Source organism: Phalaenopsis equestris, unplaced genomic scaffold, assembly GCF_001263595.1.
Source record: "Phalaenopsis equestris unplaced genomic scaffold, ASM126359v1 Scaffold000315, whole genome shotgun sequence".
NCBI classification, from domain to species: Eukaryota; Viridiplantae; Streptophyta; class Magnoliopsida; order Asparagales; family Orchidaceae; genus Phalaenopsis; species Phalaenopsis equestris.
In genome coordinates, this window is record NW_018164757.1 from 409,426 (window position 1) to 427,909 (window position 18,484).

The window sequence follows — 18,484 nt, forward strand, 5'->3', positions numbered from 1 at the left end:
AAATTCATGTAAGAGAGAGCGTGCATTCACCTCAAAAGCATATGAGCTCAACCAATTTTTACTATCTTTAATATATATGTGCTTATCTTGAGATAATCTTCCCAATGCATCAAAACTCATATAACTACATCATGCAAGTGCATCAAAATTCATTTAATTGCACTGAGATGTATGTACACTATCAAGTTCCAAACAGATTTATGCTCCTATCAATTATATCTTATATTTGAATACATAACTCAAGGATACCTCGTGGGTTTAAAGTAAATTAAACGAAAAATCATGCATACTAAGTTGACTCAAATGAACCTTAAAATGCTCAAAATTAACATTTTGAGACCGTTACATATAGAAAATAAGCTTAAAATCAAGTTTAATCCACCGCAAAAGCACGTTAATATATTAAGTTTCTTACATTTTCTTATAAAAATATAACCTATAGTTATTAAATAGCGCATACTTTTTATAGGAGCTAATATGATATTCCTCAATATAGGGAATAAAGTTGATGAGACTAAGACCCAACTTAGCCAATCTGATCCTCTTTTTGATAAGACCTGTAATTAAAGTTGAAAAAGTTTAATCATTCTCCTTGCATGTACTTGAGTTAATAAGGCTAATGCTTATAATGATATTTAAAGAAAAACTTTTAAATGAATCACAAATATGAGATTTTCAAATAGCCTTTAATTAATTCCTATTCATGGTTGTGTTAAATGCAAATCTCAACTAGATGAATTCACCTATAAAATCAAGCTCTCATATAACAAATTTAAAATTTTAAATTCTTCGATGATCGACGTATTAGTCATGAATCTCAAGCAGAGATTTTTGTTTTCAAAATTAAGCTTAAAAATACATTTCAATATGTTCATTTAATATAAGTTATAAAATTAAATTTTATATATGTGAGACAAAAACAATAATTTATAATATTATTCAGATGCTTGAAATTGGTCATGTTGAATGTAAATCTTAATATTAGGGGTACACTTAAAAAAAAAACTCTTAAATTCTAAAATTTAAAATATCACATGAAGCTAATCACTAAAACTTTAGATAGAATGTCTTATACTTGCGTGATTTTGCAAAATCACCCTCCACAAGGGTGGTTTAGCCAATTAAACATTTATATGATGTTGAAACATCTATTCAAAGTCCATAAAGTTCTAATGTTGTATTAAATATATTATTACATTCACACTCAAAATAATCTTCTGTCTCTAAAACGTGGCTTGAGTTTTTTGTACGCTTGATTGGGGCAATAGACTCCACAAATAAAATGGTTACAATAAGAGGTCTGATCAGGTGATTTGGCTAATTAAATATTATTATACTACTGAAATATCTATAGCTCATATGTTCTTTAATTAATTTTTTTTTATTTTTTAAGTTGTAAATTATATGTTATACCTAATTGTGCACCAAACCATTTGTTACCTAAGATTGGCTTAAATTTATCCCCTTAAATATATATTCACCCAATGTTTATAATATTATATTAGATTAAGCAATCCGTGACCGCTAATAATTATCATTTTGACATATTAGGTCAAATACATTCATTGATTAAATAAACTGACTAGGAAAACCTATGATGATAAACCTACAATATCTTAATTGCATTCATTATAATTCCCCCCACATATGTTCTCAAGCTTATGATAAAATTTTTTCATAATCTAAAATTTATATGTTGACACTCTACCCCAAGCAATCAGTTTGCTAATGGGTCTTAATTGAAAGTGATGTTTTGCTTTCGAGACGAGTAACTAAAAATAAGGACTTGTGTCTATTAGGAATTCTTGAAACTAAAATCCTCACAAAATAATGATAAAATTTATAAGTAGTATATTTTTTATAATTCCAATTATCTTTTAAAAATTTGACCCTGAAACTTAATATAAATCTCTCGTCCCCTCGTACTTCATTTTGAGGGAGACCCATTGCATGAATTTTTGGAGCATACACGCCCCAAACATGCTTAATACTTAAATTATAATATTTATTTATACAATATTTAAAATTTTAAGTCTCTCTCGTACTTCATTTTGAGGGAGAACCATTGCATGAATTTTAAATGAATGTGCATGGTTTTAAATTTTAATATTTATTTATACAATATTTAAAATTTTAAGTCCTTTAAATATGTTAATAGTATTAAAATTAAGCGAAAATAAATTTCGGTGCATATATTTAGATTTGTTAATGATATTAAAATATTGTATAAATAAATAATAAAATTTAAAAAAGTTAGATATATGTGTAGTTTTTCATAACTTCATATGTATATGTGAAAAGACCATCTTATATTCGACATATCATTTTACAGCGCTTGCCGCGTGGGTTTATATCTACGTGGCACACAAAGTGGACGGAGAGCTGGATTTATTTCCATTTGTATCTCCAAAAACTGCAGCAGCGCGCCAAAATCCACGCCCTTTCGAAACAAACAAAAACCTAGAGGACCATCTCTGCGTTTTCTACTCGAGTTATGCTAATGGTGGACTTCGCCTCGTTCTCTCTCCTCTTCTACCAACCCTAGGATTCAAGAATTCTCAAGCATTACATCTAATGGGAAAGAGACTGCGCTCCTCTGTTCAATCGTCCGCTGAAGAACTTCTCTATTCCGCGGCCTCTAAGATCTCCACCAAGCCTGGAAAAGCAGAAATAAAAAGCATAATCTGGAGCATCGGTCCCTCCTCTTGCCTCGTCTCCTCTCTCCCCGCCGCTCTACACCTCGCTATCTTGAATGCCCTAGAATCCTTAATGCTATCCCTCAAATCTGGCGGCGCTGTGGATGTCGCTGCCGTCGGAGACATCAGATGCTCTACCCCACCCGCGCCGAAGAAATTTAGACGCTCTGCACGGCTCAAACGATCCGATGACCTTGGCTGCGGGGCAACGCCTCCGAGGTCTCGCTCCCAAATCCTAGATATTCAAAAGAAGCTACGAGCTTACACGTGCATCGCTCACCTTTGCGCTTCCCATCCGAAGAAGCTCTTCTCTCCGTCCGACTTACTCCCTCTTGTGCAGTTTCTTCATGACAACCTCGTTCTGTACGATGACCCTTCCCTTATGTCTGAAGTCGCTAGTCTGTGTGAATGGTGGTGGAAGGATAACTTGCCTGAGAGGGAGTCACTAATTTCCCAGTCCCTCCCTTTCCTACTATCAAAATCTCTAACCCACTGTAAGAAGACTGATGTCCGTCGGATTTATGCTTTTCGCGAGGCATTTACTTTATTTGATTACGAGGATGAGAGCATTGAGGACCTGAGACTTTTGCTAGTTCGATGCGTGATTAACCCGTTGTACTTGAAGACAAAGGACGGAAGGAGTTTTATTGCTTTCATGGTGGGCTTAAACGGCCTTCTGTTGAAGGAGGCTCTTGCATTAATTAAATCTCAAATTCCTTTTGGGAAAAAGTCAGTGCTCGAGGGCTATGCTGATATAATTTTTAAGGCTTGGAGGGGATCAGAACATTCCGTGACATTAGAGATAGAGGATGGCTTTTTGCAGGACCTCATTGAAGGTGCTATACATGCAAATACGAAGCAGTTTGCTGCTTCTATTAGAAAGGTTGTAAACGGGTTTGTTGGTCAGAGGACAACACCAGGTGTTGAGAAGGTTCTGTTCCGTCTGGCTGAGCCCGTGTTATTCCGATCACTGCAGGTTAATTTTACTTGCTTTTATTTGTATCAATGTTGAGTCATTACATTTGGAGTGCTAATGCTACGATGATTTCAAAGGTCTTAGCAGTTCTCGAGCTTATTTAGTATCGTTGTTAGTACAATTCTTGATCCTGCTTTGCTTAAAGTTTTGGAGTGTGCGCAGACACCCGTTCAAGTTCAAAGTCCATCTTTTTGTCAAAGTTATGGGTTTCATTCAAAAAAATAACATATTTGTCCATCTATATAACAAGTGATTTACATTATAAGTGATTGTTTATGGGAATAAGATGGAAGAACCATACTCAATGACGGAAAATAGGATGCGCCATAGCTATTAGGACTGGGGCGACGTGATCCTCTTGGCACCATTTGCATGGCATGGCACAGTTTGGCAGGATGCATGAAAATGATGAGCTCTAAGTTAATTTTTAGATTTAATATGAAAAAATAATGGAAAATTTACGGACATACAATTCAATTCTTATATGTTTGCGTATTTAAAATCTAAAATTTAATATTCATTTAAATAGCGCATAAAAAGCACGAATACTAATTTTTGTAAAGTGAAGCACACATTTTTTATAAATATGTTTTAATGTGATTATGCATGTAGACATGAACTTTAGATGTTAAATATGTAAATATATAAGAATTGTGTGGTATGTATGTAAATTTCACAACACCCATTAATTTCATATAATCTAAGCTTCTCACATTAATCTTTGAAATGCTCACACAAACATCAATTACATATAATCTAATGTTTCTCACAAATTAATTTTTTAAAAGCTCCTACATCTTCCATTCAGACTTTGAAGAGTTTAGGACGGTTAAATATGCTTAATACATTGGAAAAAAGTACACCTTAGCTTTAAGCTAAATTTAGCTCAAAACAAAACATTATGATTGCAAGATTAACATATTCTAATATCAAATTGAAATCAAATAGAAATGAAGTGACACATATATAAATAAATAAATAAATAAATACATACATACATACATACATACATACATCCTATATATTTTATCAACTGTGTAGATTTACGATTTCTCGGATACATATGGACATTTGTATCTACAAGAAACCACACCTTAAATCCACACTATTGAGAAAATATGCATCTAGTCTTCGTGAACAATCTTTCATAGTTTCAGTCCTCACAATCGCAATCAATTATTTCCATTGGTGATAAAATAATATTCCCCATGCTACTTTTCACCATGAATCTACTCTTGGTCTTCAGTTTTTGGTTTTTTTTTTTTTTTAATGGACAATTTTTGTCCATAAGTCTATCTTCTTGTCGAAGTTGTTTAAAACTTCATTCATTCATGCGTTAAACAAGCGCTTAGTATTATAACATATTCACTAGCTATAGGAATAATGAGAGAAATAATGACGCTTAAATATATAGTCAAACCAAACACTATTGTCATACTTTCGATCAAATTTAATAACATAAAGTCTCAACATGGGTCATGACATAAAAAAATGACCCAACATAATTTCGCTCAACATACGTCTTGACTCAATTGCATATTTTTGACTATCTTATTTATTGGTCCTTACATGTATTCCACAACTACGATCTATTTGATGAGACAATAACGATAGAAGAGAAAGTTAATTGGCTTAGAAAGTCATGTTTGTATGAAAAGAATGCTTGCATGCTGCTCGTTTTTAGATGCACTATTTTGAAGCATCCAAAATGTCAAAATAATTTAGGTGGGCTAAGCTACATTAAAATTAGACTCTGGGTGAATAAAATGCGGCGAGCATGCTAGTCTAATTGAGGATTGATCTCTTCTATCTGATTTGGTTTTTTTTTGTTAGAATTATGTGATTTTATCATTGTTGGAAAGCCATTGCAGTTCTATTGAACTTTCTTGTTTGCCAACTTAGTAAATCTATTCGACAATATGCATTTTTTTCATAAAAAAAGAATAAAATATGAAATTCATCTTATCATCTAGAGCTCTTCTCACTGATTTGGGTAGAAATCTTTCATTTCCCATGGGAATTGCATGCGATTTGAGTGTGAATTTTTTGTGGGTTCCTACTTTCACTTTCATCATAATTGTTGATTTTTACATAAGATGTCTTAGTATGATTGTTATTTTTAGAAAAATAATTGAAAAAGCAACTTGCTTGATTTTTTTTGTTTCTCTTACACACGCTTTGAAGTAATTTTAAAATACTATATTAATAAAAGAAGCTAATTTGAATTTCAAAGCACATACTTCTCATTATTTTTTTCTTTCTGTACACCTCTCTTGTTGCTCTTTTGTGGCTTCTTCTCCACACTAACTACAATCCTTAAAAAATGATTATCATGAAAGAATTTCCTTAAAAACTCATAATTGAATTTCATGTAGTCTTCTCTCTGTTCATGCTCATTATGCACTTCTTTTCTCGAGAGCCAAACTTACTAACAGCTTTACTGCCAAACTTACTAGAGCTTTACTATTTGTCATCTCTCTGCTTTGGAAGATGGCATATTCCGAAAAAATGGAATGCACTACATAGATGCATTGAATGTTTAATGTAGGTTTCCTCACCATCTAGTATAGGGAGATCGATTGATAGATGAATTTTTAAGTAAATGCTTTGAAAGTTTAATGCTGGTTTCCTCGCCATCTAGTTGGATTAGTTTTTATTATTATTGTACAGCTTTAGTCTGCCATTATGTTCCTTAAACTATAATTTCTCCATCATCGTCATCAAAATAATAATACAATTTAGTAGCAAGCATTTATTTAAAATTTTTCCCACCTTAGTATAACATAAACAATATCTAGTAAAACCAAAAGAATGATGTTTGCAGCCTCATATTACATTATTTAGAAGGAATATATTTATTTGTTCATGTTGTAGGTTAAGAAGGATTAGAAATGATATGTATGAATAAAAAAGGAAGACAAAAGGAGAAGTTGAAGTGGCTTACTTTTCCTGTTTATAAATTGAGGAAGATGTGGAGGGTGGTTTATACATTTAAAAAAAAATTTAGATGGTATACGCATTCGTAACAACTGTCAATCTCATTTTGAGATGTATGATTCTCATGTTGTCTAGAAATTATAAATAGATTTTAAAAATTGTTTTAAAAATTATAAAAGAGGCTACAAATATTGAAAAAAAAACAAAAACATATGTGCTCGATGCATTTAAACAAAGCACACAACAAAGTTTATAAGGCTTCCAAGCATAATTGACATGTAAGAAAAACAAAAAAATTGTGCAAATGAATCATTGTGCCTTTAAATTAGGGCTTTGAATTGCAAATCTTAAGCTTGTTAAGAGTAGAGTGTTTGTATCTGGCTAGTGGCACTTGTTTACTATAAAACAGGTTGGTCTGTGATACTTGGAAAGGAGGCATTTGGCAATTCTAGACCATTGTTTGGCAAGTGCAGAACTTTATTAGGGGTCTTACCTTGGGTGCCACATTTACGACCTTGATTCTGACCAATCTTAGCTAGCATGTTTCCACGAATACATTTGAATAAAAGAGTGAGAATCCTTTGTATAAAGTTGTAATTTGAAGGAATTCTTAGTGAGACGTTCTTTCCTCTTGATGTTTTATATTATTGGATTTTACAAGGACCATAACAGTGCTAGCTAGGAAAGGAATTAAAATATATTATACATATTTTTCATGGGGTCAATGTGTATGTCAGGCATATAAAATCAGCACATTTCTGTCTTTTTTATTGAAATCAAATCAACATACCTAATATAAAAATGGTTTGACATATATGGCTCCTGTCCTCTTTGGATTTAATCTAAAATTTCATAATCAGCTTGGTTGTTGTGCGCATATGAATGGGTATAAATTGCAACCTAATCGATTCCAACTTACTCTTAGATTATTGAGCCGAATGCATTATTGAGCTTGTTCTTAGAACCCCAAATCTATAAAAGTGGGTTGACTCTCAGCTCCACCATGTGGATACCCAAGAACAAGTATAGGATTCACATTCATAATGATATTTGAACGTATATTGTTTTATGAATGTATAATTACTTGGTGGTGATTGTATTCAACTTTCTGCTAAGCAATGATTTTTTAAAACACCCTTTCTCTTTGTTTTTTGTTGTAGTTTTAATGCATGATTTTTTTCTTTGGGTACAAAATAACTAATTCCTTAGTTGTCTTTGTTTTGAAGAAATTAATCTTACATATTTTCTAGATTTTCAGATCTAAATCACCTTAAATTCAAATCCAGTCAGAGACTAATGACATGAAATTTTTTTATCAACTCTTTTATTTGGCTGGCGTGGAGTGAAATCAACTGTAATTGCACCTCTTAGTTGTTTGTTATTTTCGTTTTCTGTTTGTTTTCATTTATATTCACATGAGAATACTGCGTTCAAGTAACTTTGTTATTTTACCAAACCACTGCATTACTTAATTTTCCATCATGATTGACTAATTGATAGTTTCACGCTAGAACTGCATATCTTATAGTGAACCTTATCTTATGAAATGTTGTAAAATAATGCCAAGATAAGTTTGAAATTGTATAGGACAATCTCTACCCCCTCTTCTTCGTCTCCGTCCCTTGAACTTGATGTCAACTATCATCATTTTCCCATTTTAAAGATGGAATACTGTTCTTTGTATTTTCCTGAGTTTTTTATTCTTACTTCATTGGTTCTGAATGTTTATTTCTGCTATCTCTTAATCATATTAATCTATATTTGTCTTCAGTGTGCACGAGGAAAATTTCTCCTGAAAGGGACTGATAATTCATGTCATCTTTATTTTGTTTTTTTTTTCAATGTTCATTCTTATTCCCAAACACTTCTTTTCTTACCCATCTATCTAGTGTCCCATGAATAAGCTATCAAACTTAAGCTGGGAATTGATTTTGTGCCGCACAACTTAATTGCAGATATGTTTGATCTCTTACAAATAATATCTGCTATTTTATGCGTTTGTTAGGTTGCCAACTCCAATGTTCGTCAAAATGCATTGTTTCTACTCTTAGATCTGTTTCCACTTGAAGATCCTGATGCTACAAAAGAAGAAAAGGATACCTTACTTGAGAGGCAATTTTTCCTGTTGCAGAAGTTGCTTACGGATGACTGCCCTGAGGTTAGAGGAGTGGCAGTTGAAGGTTTATGTCGTATTCTCAATTTATTTTGGGAAGTTATTCCTTCTTTAACAATAACAAAAATATTGGGAAAGGTTATTGATGACATGACACGTGATATATGCAATGAAGTTCGGCTATCTACTTTAAATGGAATCATATATTTGCTTGAGAACCCTCAGAGTCATGAAATTATGAAAGTTCTTCTTCCAAAACTTAATTTTGTGCTGTCTGATCCTTCTCTTTCTGTTCGCATTGCTGCTACTGATTTGCTTTTAGTGGTTGGACACATTCGATCATTCCAATTTAAAAAGGTACGTCCTAATTGCTTTGACATTTATCATATTTCTATTTTCAGTTCTTATTTTTTTGGGATATGCTTGCCTCGTAATTTTCTTCTATTTCTTTCAGATTGTCAGTTTAGATACTTTATTTTCTTCCTTAGCCAATGATCATGAGCGTGTTGCTAGAAAAATAACCAGGCTTCTCATTCCCTCTTACTTCCCACCAAATCTGGATCCAAAGGAGGCATGCAGCCGTTTTAATGCACTTATGAGAAGATCTCTAGATGCTGCTGCAAGATTTTGTGAATTTGCTTTGTCAGAGGGTTCATCTTCAAAGTCCCTTATGGAACTTCTCAGGTCTTCTCTTGGTTTAGTCCTTGCAGAAAATGATCTAAGTTCCGATCATATTGATGGGCTAATTATTGCATCAGCGAATATATGCTCTTGCATGGCAACTGAGTTGTCTAATAAGGCTCTTGTCGAATTATTGTTGACTGATAAAATAAAGAGTTTGTTTAATGCAGCAACATCTTCTAGAGCTCAGATTGCTGTACTAAGCATTGCTTCGGTAGTTTCTTCAAATGATTTACACGGATTACATGAACAGTGCCTGTTTTTGGCCCTTGAATGTATTGGATTATCAGATGATCTAGAAAGACATGGTTTAATACGAAAAATTCATAGGCTTTTTTTCTCTTTTGGTTTTCTCAGTGAACTGATTGGAAGGCTAAGCAGTATTTTGCAGAATATTGCTTCCAGATTTCTTGTCAAGTTTGGACTCGATGTGCCTTCACAGGTTTTGCAGTCTATTAAAAAGAAAATCAAATTACCTGTTAAGAGTTCTCCAAGGTTTGGTGTTCCAAAAGAATCTATCAAAACTGACAAGTTCAAAATTGAGAAAGACTTGTGTCTTGCAGCAGGAATAGCATGGACAGATGTTGATATGCGAAAGGTTTTGTTTCAATATCCACATTTTGAAGTTACATTGCATTCATTAACTATAATTTCTCAGGTAAGCATTGAAATTTGTGTGCGATGCGAGTCCTTTGACACATCTCCTATTGAGGCCCTTGCAACTTTAGCAGTGTACCTTATTCTTCAAAACGATGGCTCAGTTATGAATGATGTTCTAGATAATGATGCTGAAGATAGGTCCTGGTGCATGAATTCACATTTCAAGGTATTCACATTTGCATTTTCCTAGTAGGGTGTGGATTTATTATTGACAAAAGTGGTTGAATTTGAATTTTTTTATCATTACTAATTTATTATAAGAAACTACTACATTATAGGGACAATATTAATAAAAAATGTTGATCAATAATTTCCTTAACAGTATCTTCAAAGAAATGTTAACTTTCTTGAGACGTACATTTTTTTGTAGTTTTTTTTTTCTTTTAGGAGAGTTACTCATTCATGTTCACAACAAGAAATAAAATTACCAAAAGCTCTGCACTGTAGTAACTGTTAATTTTAATGCCTTGCCCCAAAAGCATATCCATTCAATTTTATCTACTGTATACTTTTGAATTCCGAGCATATTACTAGAACATAATATGCAATACGCTCCTAGTAACGGACATATTATACATTCATTATCTTGTTATACGTGTTATACTACTACAAATCTACTTTATGACAAGTATGTGATGTGAAAATTGGGTACAATGTATTATATGTTGGAATGTATACACATAGAGTCAATCAATGAATCTTGCTTTAGCAAGGATATATTATACAATAAATTGTAATGTATTCGTTATTCCCTATTGACTTAACCATTCAAATTTGGAAAGCTACTCTTTGGTAGCGCTTCTTTCTGTCTTTTCCTACTTGCCATTTGTATTAAGATTTTGGAGGATGCTCTCCAACCCCTTTAATCTCATCAACCTATGTTTTAGCCTTCTCAAAGTGTTCTTTCCTTCTATATAAATACTCCTATGAAAAAAGATAATTTTTTAAAAAGCACGCTTCACAAGCATAGTGAAGCGAATCGCAGGATGACTGCTTCGTGAAGCGTGCTCCGAAGCCGAAGTTAATTTGCAGGGTTTTTTTTTGTAATTTTTTAGTTTTTAATTATTGCAGCAAACTATTATAGATTGTTCAAAATTTTAATTTGTAGGTTCACCCTTGATGTTTTCCTTAAAATTAAGTATCATGCCACATTCTTCTTTATTTTATATTAACATTTATGCCATATTTTATAATTTACAATTGTTAATAAATGTAATTATACATTCATAGTTATATAACCTATCTGCGTTTTAGTTGATAAAAGCATTGCTTTGCGCTTTGAAGCAAAAATAAAATCTTGTGCATCGCATTAGGAGAAGGTTTAAAGCACTCGTCAAAACAAAAAAAAAAATTGACACTAAGCTTTCTTCTCTCCCAATTGGGTAAATATTGAGGCTATCTTAGGCTCCCAGCTCATAATTAAAGTTTGCTTTAACAACAACAAAACCTTTATCCCACTTAGTGGGGTCGGCTACGTGAATCCTTTTTCTCCATTGTGTCCTATTTAGTGTCATATTTTCATTTAATTCTAATAAATGAACATTGTTTTTTATACAATATGCCCAACCATTCCTCAATGAATACCAATATTTTTTTTGTCTGCTTGAATAAGCTTTCCTTGGATTTGAGGTACGGTTCCTTATATCATCAGCTCAACCTATAAAATAATTCCTTGATATTATTGATGACTATCATACCGGTTCTCTAATTTAGTTTATGAAGAAGATAAAAAGTAATTATCAGCCTCACTTGACATCCCAATTAATATCTCAGCTTGTCAAATAATTGGAACTTCTATGTTTAATGGAACTCCTTGACACCACATTGACACTTAGTTCAGTCAAACCTATGTGTTACGTTGATGATGCAATATTTCAAATCAGCCCAACCTTAATGTTAAGAAACCTACAAACACACCAGAGTGATTGAGTCTAAATTTAAAGATATAAAATCTAAAAAAAAACAATGAAAAATTAAGCAAATACTTTTCTACCTTTACAAATTTTTATAAGTTGCTTATTATTAAAAAAATTTCAAATGCTTAAATTCCTAAAAATGGAAAATTTATGAAAGTGAGTGAAAGTTAAAATGAAATTAAGGAAAAAGTTGATTGCGGAACTTTACTTGAATGGATGGAAGTGTACCAAACTAGTTTGAAAGTAATGTAAATGCCATTACCTTATTCACATGAAATCACAAGAATCTTCACAAAAATCAATACTGAAGGCATAAATTTTTTTTTCTCTTTCTTCATGATTTCTTTTCTCTCTCTCTTCATGATTTTATAACTTATGGAGAGAGGATTTCCAAACCCTAAAAAATACTTAAAATAATATTATTATTCCATGACTTTTCATAGAAGAGAGGTTTGTCACATCTCAGGTCTGGAAGAGGGTACACCCCGACAACAGGCATGATGAAATGAATTGAATATGTTTTTTTTTTTCAGAAGAAAGATTGTATGCAAATATTTTTTCAGAAGAAAGATTGTATGCAAATAATAATAAGAATAAATCAAAAAGTGTATATTTTATTCCATAATAAATAGTTCACTTATACAATTGAAATGAAATCAGAAAACTGTCCAAACAAAGCTAAAATAACAACATGGAACGATTATCCAGACCCAAAAGGAAAAATACAATAACTAAAATAAATACTAAAAAAAATACCAAAGCAGGAAATATAAAACTACCATGTTTGTCCGATTGAGGCTGTCATCGTGGTGGCTGAATATAACCTGTTATGCAAAATATCAAGTGGTGAATTTGACAAACAAATTCAACAAATAACAATTATTAATTAATTCATAAACGACAAAGAATATGGGGCATACAATATGAATAACAAATACATACAATTACTGCGTGCATGTATAACATCATAAGACAATAAAAGAGCGATAACAATCAAATATACTTACTTATCATAAGAAAGCATGCAATTATTTTCAACTTATTATATATATAGTCGTTTTTAATAGACACCCTGAAATCGGGAAGGTCAATCTCAACCCAAAGAAACCTGATATTTCCTGCAGAGTAGTCACTCTTTGGGCCCATCGACCCGACTAGCCAATATCCAGAAGGGTTTCACAACCTTACATTCCATCACACACCAGCATAATAAATCTTTCACGTGTATGATATATAAAAAATATGCTATTTCATGCAGGTTTGCGATATGATAAATGCAAATTCATACAAGTAATGTGCATGAATTGAAATTATCATAATTGCAGGACTAACTCAATTATGCAGGAATTTTGTAGCAATAATTTAAGATAGTTGGTTATTTCATGTCAAGCAATAAATAAGACCTATATAAAAATATATGAAGTAGAAAAGGTATGACTGATAATCATATGAAATAGTTCTGGATCTACTACAAATAAGAAATTTTAATTCCCTTAACTTGAAGGGTACATTTATCCTTTAATAAAAAACAGTTACTTTGAGGTGACAAACGTGGTACCTCTACGAATTCAACGGTTTGACTAGCAATCTAGCACCCTGTAGGAAAATAAAATATAAACAATTATGCAGTTAAACTTATTTATTCACCAAATTAGGTATAATCTAAAAAAAAAATTATTATTATTATTATTATATTTTGAAAATAAGAAATTATGAACCTAATTAATTTTGACATTAAAAACATAGTTAAAATAATATTTATTTTTTGTTTTATTTTGATAGGGCGAGATTCTAATTTTTGAAATAATTTTTTTGGGGGATTTACACGCATAACACTTAACACAATAAACATTAAAAATGACATATTCAAATCTTGTTTCTCCTCAGGTTTGCTTTAAATCTAGGATTTAGCAAATCTTGTTGGAAGATGGTTTTTGCAAGAATTAGAGATGCTGATGCGCATGTAAGCGGGTGGGAGGAAGGTAGAAAGACGAGATTTACCTTCCTCAATGATTTCGTGTAGGAGCGGATGAAAGGAGGAAGGCAGTTGTCTCTGCACGCCATGTTCCTGTCGTTGCCTTCTTGGCTAGCACTAAGCGTGACTAGACTGTGGGGGTTTCAGGCACGGGAGGAGAAAGGTAATTGCCTTTCTTCATTCTCCTTCACGACCACCTACATGAGTATGGCAGTTCCCAATTCTTCACCATTTTGCTTACCCGTCTGCCATGAACTCTCAAATGTTTGGCTGCATTTCACAGCAAGACATAGAATAATAAAAGAAAATTATGTAGGCTTTATTGATTAATATAATTATGTATTTATATTTACATTTTCTGTATATAATTTACCGTATCTAAAGCTTGATTTCTCCTCCTTTCCCATAGCCCAAAACCATATCTCTGCCATAGATTTTCAGCCAAGCTGAAAATCACAGTCAGAAGAAATGAGAAGAATTGAAAGAATGACTTAGGATAATTGAAAATATTTATAAGAATGTATACATAAGTGGAAGTTTATCTTAATTACCCCTCAACAACCTCAAACCTACCTAATTGTTAACTGGTTTTGCTTGTCAAACCAGTAAGCGAGAGCAACAGCTCTCATTTTTCCCGTTCCAGAGCACTCCACTTGTTTCTCACGGGGAAAACAGAAAAACTAATAGGGAAGCTAGTGAATTAGCTGTAAATATAGTTTTAATCGATTAATTAATCTCAGCTGTTTATTTATTCATCCCACAGTTGCATGGCAACCAAAGTGGAGGAAGGGAAATTTGCTGAAGTAGCCAGATTATTATTTGCAGTGATTAATTTTTTTAATTAGGTGATTAGAACAAGTTTAATTAGTTTAATAAATTATTTTTATAAAACCAAATATATTAATAATTCATATATATTTCATTATATCAATTTGATTAGAATAAAATGTAGACTTTGATAAAAATAATTTGGATGATTTTTGGGGATGCAAAAATAGGGTATATTTTAAAATAACTTTTGTTTTATTTTTCTTATCAATTCAGTTTTTACACAATTTATATGAGATAAAATCACAACAAAACATTTGCGCAAACCTATTTGTCTAAAAATTAACTTGTATATGAAGCATTGGGACTGTGCCAAGCACTGTCTTTTTGTGAACTTTCTTTCAATGGAGTTTCTATCCAACAATTGGATCCCATGCAACCGCCTAAATTTTTACTTTTATCAAGTATCATTCAAATAATTGAATGGCTCTAAGTATTGGCTTCAGCTATTACACTAATATCGCGTGACTTTAAAATTTGGTGCATTAGATTGAACTAAAATGCAAACTACACCTGACTTCACATGGACTACCAATTGGGATACTATGTAATTTTTAAAGTTCGGTGCAATGGATTTAATAGATTATTCATTGGGCAAACGAAGGATTAAAATATTTTAGAAGAACAAAAAGATAGCCAACACCAAATTTTCTTACTATTAAGCTTAAAATTGATGCAATATTTAGCATTATGTCTGAAGTACCGCATTGCCCATCTAGAATTTTCATCTAAATTACATCGGGAAGAGATCATAATTTTTCTCCTAACTATATGCAAAAGTAGATTTCATGATCAATAGAGTTATAGGGAAAATCCTATGTGATATTTTACAATTGTAAGTTATGTGGCTTAATCTGATGCAAAGCTTATTCTACTATGGAAAGTCGATCTTTTTCATATCTTTCCTTTTCTTACGTAATTTTTTTAAGAAAATGTCCAGTTTGGTAAATATTTTTGTTTAAACCGTGCTTATTTGTGCTGCTCATTTTTTGCTATTTTTTTTTTTCTACCAATTTGGGATTCTAAATTGCCAAGTTTTGCTCATATTACTCTACGTTTGTGTTTGTTTGACTTCACTTTAGCGTATGTATCATCATTATTTCATGCAGGGGACAATATTACATTAGCTTATGCATCATTTTTATTTCATGCAGGGGACAATATTGAGTGATACGCTGAACAAACTGCTCCATTCTGCTGAGAAAATATTTAATAAATCAGTATATAAGGAATTTGCGACTCCAACTTCTAAGACCAAGCTCTGTACAAAAATGTCTCAACTCACCACATCCAGGCAAAAAATAGCTGCAACAAGTGCTTCAAATCGAATTGATGGTAATTTCAATTTACTTTGGATTCATCTATAGGATATGGGATGTGGTGCCATTTACAGTTTGCAAATGTGGCTTAACTTTTTTGTTTTTTGGTTTTCTTTTAAAAAAGTAGCATGTCAAGGTGTAAGATGACTTATAAGCGTTTTTCCTATGATTCTGAAGAGTTAGTTGTTAAACTGTAGGGCTTATTCAGGATTAGCTTTGTACTTATGATGAATCAACCGCAAGGATCATGATGGGTATTTTAATTACATTTATTTATTTGAATTCTTATGTTGTAATTTTGTGCAAGGTTTTACTTGTGTTTTCATGTTATGGACTTAAATGGTAATATTTGAAAATTTATTTTTCTTCTGAACTTAAATTTCAAGTTATGGGAGAAAATTTTAAAAAATTATGAGAGAGAATTAATCAATTATATCATTAGAAAATCATTAAAAATTTTCTTATTAGGATTTTTAAGCTTTTATGCTTGTACTCTTTTTCCCCTTTTAAGAGGAGGGCCCTTCCTCTCTCCCCCTTTTAAAATTCTTTTCTTGATTAAGACATCTTATGGACCTATTTATTTATTATTTTGCTGAATGACATCGTCTGTTGAATGTTGAAGAAAAAATAGACTCTCTTCCAAAAACTCCAGGCTTTATGCTCCACCTTGGAGGTGGATGTTTGTTAATTTTTCATTGCCTCTATTATTTTGGTGACTGTTAGGTTATTTTATCATGCATTTTTATTTTGTTTCTTCTTTTTCTAAATGTGGTCTCTCTTAATCGTCTTATCATCTCCATAATTTTTCCTCACCAAAATCCTAACCAAATCCCATCCTAAAGGAGTCGGATAGTTTTCGGTAGATCTGACCAAATTTTGATCTTTTGGCCTTTGATTAATATAAATCCCTTAAAACTTGGTGAAAGATCAACATTTAATTTAGAAAAATTTTTTTATCCTCTTTTCCAAGGTTGGACACTAGAATCTGCTTTCAAAGTAGGGTATTGCATGGCCCATTCTTCAAATAAAATCTAGAAAATACTAAGAGCCCATAAAAATTCATTAGTCTTTTCAAGACATATATAGACGTATTAATCTAATTTTTTTATGTAGTTTCAAGCTCTAGGGTTTTATGCATTTTTCACACGAAAGACATAAAGTTAGATTTTGGTCTTTTGTTTTTGGGTTGTGCCTTATATATTTGACTCATAATTTGTGTTATTTTTTTAATTCCTCCACAAAATCTCTAATTCCTTGCTACCATATATTGTTAGACATCTTTTGAGGCTTGTTTTCAAAAAATATTTTTTCACTCTAAAACAAGGCTGCCCATCAAGTTTGTAATAAAATCACTTGGTTGAAGAGACAATATTTGGAGAGACACTTCCATGAGGCAACCTTTCTTTACTGACATTTGGGCTGTCATTTTATCTATTATGTAGTGTATTTTCATAAATCACTTGGTCTCCATTAAATTTTCATTTGGCTTGGGCTTTATTTTTACGTTCCTCTTACAAATCACTTGAATGCCAACAAACTCAGCGAGCAAGTGAGTTTCACAAAATATTATTTGGGTCTTTAAACCATGACATTGGTCAAAACATAAGAATCCTAAATTTCTTTAACATGAACAAATTTAATTTCATTATTTCAGATTATTTTTGTTAACTAGTTGGATCGTTTTTTCTTATAATTTTGTCTAAGCTTACATTTATATATATTCTTTTAATTTTTCATATCATTTAGACCTCTCACATCAACAATTACTTTTACATAAACATTTAATTTTAACTATTTAGTTGCTCAATTGTAATATATGTACCCTAACTCTAGTGGCACAATATGCCGCCAAAATCAGTTAGAATGCTTAGTTTGAGGGGTTAGTCGAAATAATTGGAGACCTAAATGTTAGGGAAAATAATGATAGGCTAGAAACCTAGAACAAATCCAATAATTCCTTGGTAAGAATAACAATAAAATAAAAACTCTGCTTGAAACAATAATGTGTCGGATTAACTTTCAAACACCGCTTGTAGCACCATGGTACCTATCCCACATAGTAATTTGCTTGTAGGTCCCCATTTTAGCAAGACTAAGTGTATATATATCATTTTAGGTAAGATAATAAGACTAGGCATGGTGAATATTCTGGTGACCCAACTTAGAAAGTGAATTAGAAGCTCCCACTTTTAATGGAGTCCATGATCTTAAGAAATTGCTTGACTTGCTTAGCCAAATTGATGATTTCCTTAACTGATGCTAAATGGATTATTATTAGAGAGTTGCTTAAGCTTAAATGAAGTTTATGGGCGATGCAAATATTTATTGGTTTCATTTTTTTGGCAAAGGAAGAGTGGTTAGAAGACGTATCCTCAATTGGGTG

At 32.0% G+C, this 18,484-nt stretch overlaps 1 protein-coding gene across 1 annotated transcript in view; it reads left to right on the plus strand.

Annotated features, from left to right (window-relative positions):
- The first annotated feature begins 2,413 nt into the window (after positions 1-2,413).
- Positions 2,414-18,484, plus strand: part of LOC110025618 — a 30,011-nt gene continuing 13,940 nt past the window's right edge. The window contains exons 1-4 of the mRNA XM_020726196.1: positions 2,414-3,672; positions 8,615-9,079; positions 9,177-10,229; positions 15,937-16,117. Of these exons, the coding sequence (XP_020581855.1) occupies positions 2,575-3,672; positions 8,615-9,079; positions 9,177-10,229; positions 15,937-16,117 (2,797 nt within the window). The 5' untranslated portion in view covers positions 2,414-2,574. The remainder of the gene's footprint in view (positions 3,673-8,614; positions 9,080-9,176; positions 10,230-15,936; positions 16,118-18,484) is intronic.